The sequence below is a fragment of the Camelina sativa genome, chromosome 4 (genome assembly GCF_000633955.1).
Source record: "Camelina sativa cultivar DH55 chromosome 4, Cs, whole genome shotgun sequence".
Taxonomy (NCBI): Eukaryota; Viridiplantae; Streptophyta; class Magnoliopsida; order Brassicales; family Brassicaceae; genus Camelina; species Camelina sativa.
This window is the reverse complement of record NC_025688.1, coordinates 15,564,051-15,572,934: the sequence shown is the minus strand read 5'-3', so window position 1 is coordinate 15,572,934 and position 8,884 is coordinate 15,564,051. Positions and strand designations below refer to the sequence as shown.

Below are 8,884 nucleotides of genomic sequence, written 5' to 3'. Positions count from 1 at the left end.
TTTTTTTTTTTTTTTTTTTGTCAAAATAGGAATTTTATTAAACTCTTAAAGTTACGAACAAGGAAGGAGAAGAGCCCCTTTTGCTAAAGCATCAGCCTAGCGATTACTCGATTGAGAGATAAAACGGAAACAGCAGACATTGAAACAAACAGATAAATTCAGGATATCATGAGTAATCCCGTGAAGATCCTTGTGTGGAGTCTTCTGGTTAAGGGCTTTGACTAGGATTAGCGAGTCAGAAGCAAAGAGAATGTCGATGGTACCCAATGCAATTGCAACTCTCACCGCTGCAAGAGTTGCCTTGCCTTCGGCGACCAACGGTGAAGCGACCGCAGATAAAAGTGCAGATCCTTCGAAGATGATTCGATCGTGATGATTTCTGCAGATCCATCCGATTCCAGCCCGTCCGTCTTCCTTCCAAGAGGCATCAGTGCAGCAAATGGAACCACTCGGAGGGGCCTGTGGGATATGGGTCGGTTGGGGTGTTGTCAGGTTGTGAGCCGGGGAGATTTGAGCCTCCTGCCACTCACGGGCTCGACAAATTGTTGTTACCAGGGCTTCCTGTACGGATATATGCCTCTTGTTAAAAATCATCTGGTTTCGTGATGTCCAAATCACCCAGAGGAGCCAGGGGGCTAAGGGGCCGTTTCCCACTCCCAAAGGAGGTAAGCATGTAAGGTTGTTTACCAGCTCTAGTCCGCCTGTGAAAGAAAGGACTTCTCTCACCGCAGATTGTTCTCGGAAAGGGACCAAATCCCAGATGGTCTTTGCAAAAGGGCATTGAAAAAAGAGGTGTAAGGTTGTCTCCTCGGCTTCACAATGAGGGCACTTCATAGGGTCGAGAGCAGTGCGACATGACAGATTTTCCCCTACAGGTAAGGCATTGTGTACCGCTTTCCATAGGAATAGTTTTGTTTTTGGTGAACACTTAAGAGACCAGATTTGCTTATGCCAGTTGAAATCGTGGTTTCCGTTGTAGGATCCGTGGTCCTCAGTTTCCTCCGCCAACATAACTTTGCTAAGAGGGCTTTATTGAAAGTTTTGATGTCTCGAAAATCCAACCCCCTGCACTGTAAGGTCTTATCATTTTCCTCCAAGCTAACCAGCACATCTTCCTTTTACCAGTATTAGAGTCCCACCAAAACTGAATAAGGGCTGATTGTATTCGTTTGCACAAGGAATTTGGCAGATGAAAGCAAGACATAGAGTAAGTCGGCATAGCAGCCAAGACTGATTTAAGCAAAGTAAGTTTACCAGCTGTGGAAAGGAAGCGTGAAGACCAACTCATAGCTCGTTGCTTAATGCGGTCTACAATGGAGGTGAACAAATCTTTTTTCTTTCTGCCAAAAAGTTCAGGTAGTCCAAGGTATTTGCCTTCACCACCTTCCTTTTGTATTTCCAGGACTCGTTTGACCCTTTTTTTTAATCTCCGGAGGTGTTTTCTTTGAAAAAGTGACTGACGACTTATCTTGATTAATCTTCTAACCCGAAGCATCTTCATATTTTTCCAGGATAGTCTTCAAGGTTCTACAACTTTGTTGATCCGAGCGGCAAAAGAACATAGTATCATCCGCAAAGAGCAGATGATTTATCCTGGGGCTCCCTTTTGCTACTCTTAGACCTGGTAAATTTCCTTTAACATGTGCCTTGTGACATAACCCAGAAAGGACCTCACTACATATAATGAACAAATAGGGTGAGAGGGGGTCCCCTTGTCTGATTCCCCTTTCCGGGACTACTGAACCTTTAGCTTGACCATTAAACAAGAAAGAGTAGGATACTGTAGAGACACATTGCATAACCCATCATACCCATGTACTGTGAAAACCCATCCTTTCAAGTGCTGCTTTGATAAAATCACATTCTACTCGGTCATAAGCTTTGCTCATGTCGGTTTTAACTGCCATGAAACATTTTTTTTTTGCTTCAGAGACTTTGAGATAGTGTAGGGCTTCATGAGTACTTAGAACATTATCCGTAATAGCTCTCTGTGGGACAAAAGCTGATTGGTTTTGGGATATGCACGAATGTAAAAATTGTTGTAGACGTTTTGCAAGTAGCTTGGAGATGATTTTATAGTAAACTGAACAAAGTGTTATTGGTCTGTAATCAGATACTTTTTGTGGGCAGGTGATCTTCAGGATTAGTCTGATATGTGTGTGGTTAATCTTTTCGGGCAAAATCCCATTAATGAAGAAAGACTGCACTTCTGCAATGGTCTGATCCGCAACAGTCGACCAATTTGCTTGGAAAAAGCTTGCAGAAAAGCCATCAGGCCCAGGCGCTTTATCCGCGTGATGGAGAAACATGTGTCTTTGATCTCCAACGAGGTTGGCATGGCTATTAATCTATCATTCATCTCTGCAGTTATGCAAGGGGTAAGAGCTTCCTCCACCACATTTCTTCGATCACCCTCTTGAGAGGTAAAGATATCTTGGGAATAGTCTGCTATCACACTGATTATCTCTTTTTCCTCGTACACAGGGGAGCCTGCATGGGTCTCAATTACTGAGATATTGTTTATAGCCCGTCTACCTTTTGTAGCAGCATGGAAGAAACCCGAGTTCTTATCTCCCAAAGCAAGCCACATCTGTCGGCTACGCCGTTTCCAAAATTCCTCCTCCTGTTTATAGGCTCTTAGCAGTCTTTGGTTAATCAGGTCTATGGAGCTTTGAGGAATGTCCTCCTCACTCATCGCTTCTTCCAATTGTTCCCTGAGAGAGGCTATCTCTTTTTGACTATTTTGCAGCTGGGTTTTACTCTATTTGATGATAACCAATTTGCACCGATGGAGTCGCTGATCCACTGAATCTTCACGATCATAGGACCAAGCTTCCTTAACCAGCTTTGTAACTTCCGGGTTCTCTTTCAGCCTTCTATCATACCTGAACAAACCTTTTATGTTTTTCTTTTCAGGATCAAAAGACGTAACCAGAGGTCGATGATCAGAACCCTCAAAATGAAGATACTCACTTCTGCCCGAGGGGTATGCAATAATCCAGTCACTGTTAGCCATGGCACGGTCCAATCTGCACCGGACCACATGATCATTCCTTTTCCCTCTCTAGGATAGAAAGTTACCGTTACTAATGATATCATTAAAATCTCCAAGATCTTGAATGAACCATGGTCCAGATCTTGAAAGAGCTATTTCCTGTAGACTGTTCCAGACATGTATTATCTTTGTTCGATCTCGCTCACCATATAAGAAGGTAGAATAAAATACCCTTCCCTTTGCTTTTATTTTTGTATCTATGAAGTGTTGATTGGCGGAAATGATTTCCAGGTCTAAGCTTGTCTTCCAGAAAAGAGCCAAACCTCCTGCTGCAGGAGAGAAAGAGGGAACTAGGTGGTGTGAGGGGTAGTCAATCCAGCTTAGATTTTTGAGGACCGACTCAGACAAATTCTTGGTCTCCATGAGGAATAAAAGGTCAGGAGAGATCTTTCGATGTATCTCCTTTATTCGCTGGATTGTTATGGGATTCCCCAACCCACAACAATTCCAGCTCACCATTCTTAAGGAAGAGGGGTTGATGGATTCTGAAAATCCATCTTGGTTTTCTTGACTACAGGGACCAGGGTTATCTTTGGAGGGGCTGAACCACTAGAAGTTTTTTTTCTTCCTTTAGTAGTTGCCTTGTCACCCCGTACCTCTTGGTTTGTTACAGGTTCCCTTGAAGAGCTTGGTCCAGAGTGCGAAGGACCTTGTTTTCGCATGCCTTTTGCGGTAGCAGGCTTCTTTGGTGATCCTTGGATTAGGTTACACTTTTGACTCCTAGCTCTTGTTAGTTTAAAGGGTTTTGACAAGCTTTTATCCATTGGTGGTCTACCTCTTCCTCGTTTCATATGCATGTCCGAGCCATGAGAGCTTTGATCAGGTTGGGTCCCTGCAACAATCGCAGCCTGTAGAATCTGGTCAGCTGTATTATTTGTAAGGTTTCTTTAATCATCTTGTATCACCCGTTGTCGCCTAGCTGTACTTTCAGTGGGATCCGTACAAGAAATGTATTGTATTGTTACCTCCCTTACCTCACTGAGCACCTGATCTTTTGTAGGGATTGCCAGGGGGGAAGTGAACGGTGTTGTGGATGCAGTTCCATCTGGTAGACTTTGATGATGCAGTTGTGCAGGTGGGGGTGGAGTAGGTGGATCCGGTTCTTCCACTTCTCGTTCCAGTGGAGGGCGTCTTGGTCTAGAGGAGTCTGAACGCTCTGGTAGATCTCTTATTGGAACATAGGTTTTCTCTCTCCATTGAAGGTTTTGAGGGTGAGGGCTCCTCTCATCGCGAGTGTAGGGATGGTGTCAATATGAGTCTCTACTTTGGGATCCCCTTTGAAGCAATTGGCCTCTCTCTGAGTGTCGTCTTGAAGTGTAAGCCTTCGAGAGAGTTCATTGCGGTATGAGTAGCCATCCGTCTTACTATATGCAGACTGGTTACGTTGGTTATGACGATTTGCTCCATCAGAGAGGTAGTTCCTTGAAGTCGAGAAGCCCGAGACCTCCCTAGGGGGCCGAAAATTATCTTATGGGGTATAATAGTTTCTGCATAAACCTTGGGAGCTTTGGGGTGGGCCTGTCTTGCTTGACACAGGGGCTTCTTTTTCAGAGGTGAGACCAGGGCAGTTTTTAACATCGTGGGTGAGTCTTTGACAATGAACACAATGGTTCTTTAATTTTTTATAGTCCAAAAACACTACTGCTTCACTCCCATCGGGGAATTCGACGATAGATTCCTTCACCAGTGGTTTGAGCCCATCAACTTGGATGTGTATCTTGGCAGAGGCGTTAGTGATTTCAGTGTCTTCCAGTTCTCCGATTTCCTCACCTATGGTTTGGAGCATGACAGGTTGCCAGTACTGCTTTGGTAGTCCTTGGAGTTCGATCCAAAAGGGTATCTTAGAGGGAAAGTTCACGGAGATTACTGGTTCCCATTTCTGGAGGATGACCATCCATTGGTCAAAGTGGTAAGGTCTGTTATCCAGAACTTTTTGCATATCTTCTTCAAAGTCAAATCTGAACTGGAAAATACCTCTACCCAGATCTGATCATACTGCTTTTCCTTTCAAGGTCCAGCGGTTAGCTAGGAAAGGAAAGAGAGACCATAACCTTTGCACAGAAGGGTTTGTGAGGCGACCTAAGAGTGTAAGGGAGTTTTCTTCTATTAAAGCTGAGGTATCCAACTCTGGAGCACGAATTCTCCTTCGAGGTGGGGGGTCAAAACCTGCAGCAGTTTCTTTGCCTTTCAGGTGGTAGGGAATTCTGCTCGCCATGGTAAAAACGGGTAAAGCTTTCCTGGGGTGGGAGGTTACGCTAAAATGGTTCTCACGGAGAAGTTGGTAGGGTTAAAAGGTTTCAAAGGGTTAACACTGAGAGGTTCAAAAGCAGAATAAGGTACATACCAGTGGAAAGAAAGATCTCCCCTGGAAGAGCCTCTGCATCTGTTCGTGATAGCGATGGAGGAGATAACCAGAAAAGTTATGCCGGAGAGGAGAAAACGCTGGAGAAATCACCAAGACTGTTGAATGAAACCAAAGTCATGCAAAAGACCAACGGTTATTTCCTCTAATGATAAAAAAGAGTTGGTGAGATCCGGTTTTTTTGAAAGTTCATTCTACTTTTAGAGATACATCGATTTCATGTCTAGGAACGTTTTTTCCTTTTCTAATCAGGTCTCGCTAGAATTGTAGTTTTCATTGGTTATTAAGTAACTATTATATATTAATATTTTTCTTGTTTCTTAATTAATTATGTTGAATAAGCATAAATTAATAATAAGAATGCATCAAATCATATTCGGTTTCACTTGTGTGAAATTGCTAGCAAGGTGCTTATATATCAAAATAAATATATATAATTGGTAAATATTTGGGTCTTTAATGAATTAATATATGTGAAATTAGATATAGGGTAGTGATGGATCACATGATGAGAGTAACTTCCATCATCCATTGTCCCCTCTTCCTTCCCTAACACTGTCTTTTCATTCTCTTCCATTCTAAGGGCATTGTCCCTTTCTCTTTTAAATCCAACCAAACTTGGCTTCTTCTTCTTGTTTTATTTTCTCCCAATTATTGGAACTAGTTAATACTTCTATTTATGTGCAGCAATTAATAGCTAATCTAGCATCAAAGATCTAATATTTTCTTTCAAAAATATTACTTAATTAAGAATTACTGATATACAAGATTAATCTTGATTATATATTCCAATCCATGATGAAGAGACGACCTAATTGTTTATTTAACATTAACTGAGATATATGATATGGAAAATGAACATTTGAAATAAGCTACCAATGATAATTTTCTCAGTATACCTAGATTTCTAGAAGGTGGAAGTAGAGAGATGAACATGCATAATAATGAACATAAAGAGATAATAAACATGCATAATAATGAAGCTAACTTGTGTAAGGACCACAAAATATATATACACACTGAAACTAAAAAAAATCTCTGTCACAAGGATATAAACTATAAAAGACAACACAAATTATTATTAAATATTTTGTATTGTAGAAAAGAATTAGATTGAGGTTTATTTATATTTTAAGGAAAAAAAATCTAACAAGAGGGGACAAGCAAAGATCCATCCCACATGGGATTCAGAAAATATATAAATTTGTGAAAAAGCTGAACAAAGGAAAACAACACTTAGAAAATGATGGCTCTCTTTGATCTCTTTCTCTCTCACAAACACCAATATGATTGATTCTATATATAACTGATGATAATCATGTATGTATGCATATGTATGTGCATGTATGTATGTATGTATGTATGTATGTATGATAATCATGTATGTATGTAAGTACATACAACATATGTATGTAGAGATACGCTGATATAATACACATTAATATCTATTATATATATATATATATGTATGCGTGTATATGTAAAAAAAATTGAGTATAAAGACAAATGTGAAAAGACAAATGTTAAGGTTGTGTCACAATGGGCAAGATTGCTATGTGTATTGATGTATCTTATCAGTTTCCATTATCTTCCAATTTCTTAGACACATCTCTTTCCTTCTGGTGAATTCAACATTGTGATTATACATTTCCATTTTTTTTGGTATGTACGTTGAGACACACTCATAATATTCACACACGTACGTATTCGTGACTGTACATCAATTATATATATATATATGTATGTATCTTTGTATACGCCTTCGACAATTTACTAAATTAATTGATTGATTGTTTTATACATATACATCTGCTTGGTTTCATAATATTCATGAATTAAAGATGAAAGTAGTATATTTTTACAGGGCACGTAAATATTATAACTACGCACAACATGGAGATTATTTGGAATCACCAAAAGAATATTCAAAAGGCTTTACGGAGAAGAAGTAGTTCACTGAACTAGATGATTTAAAACAATGAATCTAGATGTCTCTTATTAGGATTTCTTCTTAAGAAAAAAGTAGAATATATGAATATAAAAATGATACATTAAGTCAAGAAATAGGCTTAAATTTGGACGATGTGATAGTAGTAGAGGTGATTTGAGGAAACGAATTCGATCAACTTCAGCTAAGTTTTTGGCATAAATTAAGCTGTTTTTGAACCTAGATAATTGAATACATTCTTCTGTCTTTAGTTAGCAACTTAAATAATAAAATCAGCATATCTTTAAGTTATGTACAAGCATATATAGCAAGTGTTTAATTAGAAAGCCGAATTGGGTGAATGTTGGGCATTGGGAAGTGATATTTTGTAAGCACTAAGTAACAAAAGGAGTAATAATAATTGAATTTGAATATGATAAAGAAAATGTAAATTCTGTGACATTAACTCTGGAGTTTGTGTATATATAGAGAAAGGTCTAAGAAGAAGAAGTTGAAAACAAGTGGATACTCCGACTCCTTCCCACCCTTTGTTGTCTTGTAATTCTCTCATCAATTATTCATCATTTTTTTTATAACAAAATTAGATAAATCGATTGTAGTGTTTTTTTTTTTTTTTTTTTTTTTTTTTTTTTTTTTTTTTTTTTTTNCATTTGCTTCTTTCTTTCAATCAAAGGTTCCTATCATCAAAAATATGAGTCGTGGCCCCTCCTGTTTCACTCCATTTGGTTACTATTTGTATCAATTCTATAATAGCTTAATGATTATATATACGTTCCAATGTGATTGATTCGCAAGGATTAACACACATATTGACATAAACTCGGTAGCATTATAAAGCAACCCTCTCCCGTCTGATCACCAATGATGAAAACTATACTGTATTAAAATATCATAATATACGTCTTGTTTTTTTAAAAAAATTATTATTAAGATCCAAAAATTATAAGATATCAAATTTTGCAATTTTCTGTAAAAAAACGAGTTTTTTATTTATTTTATTTAATGAGAACAATAATAATTCTGTTCGAAGCTGAACCAGATAAACCCGAAATAGTCATTTTCTAAGTAGTTGAACTATCACACCAAATTCGTTTAGTTGTTGAAGAAATTTCAGAACTGATCTCATAAGAAGAAAAAAACCACTTAAGAGAGATTGCAACTTCAGACGCATGTAAGAAAAGTACTTTATGAAGTGCTACACATATATATATATCAATAACTAAATATTTGGCATTAGACTATAGTACCCAAATTGGAATCTTGTTTACTATACTATTTCTTTATACCTACAAGTACATGTACATGTGTATTTATACACGCGTGTGAATGGAACTGTGCTTGTAATATGTAAGGTTTTTTTTTGTTTAAACGAAATATATATATATATTTTTTATATGTTGACAAGATAAAGAGATCTTTTTATATATACATCCAAAGAGCACACTAGGGTTTCATGGCCTTCATATATATATATATATATATATATATATATATATATATATATATATCTATATATATA

General features: G+C 38.2%; 1 protein-coding gene across 1 annotated transcript; it reads right to left on the bottom strand.

Annotated features, from left to right (window-relative positions):
* Positions 97 to 1,011, bottom strand: LOC104783907. Its single transcript, XM_010509008.1, has one exon. It carries the CDS (start codon positions 1,009 to 1,011, stop codon positions 97 to 99), a length of 915 nt encoding a protein of 304 aa, XP_010507310.1.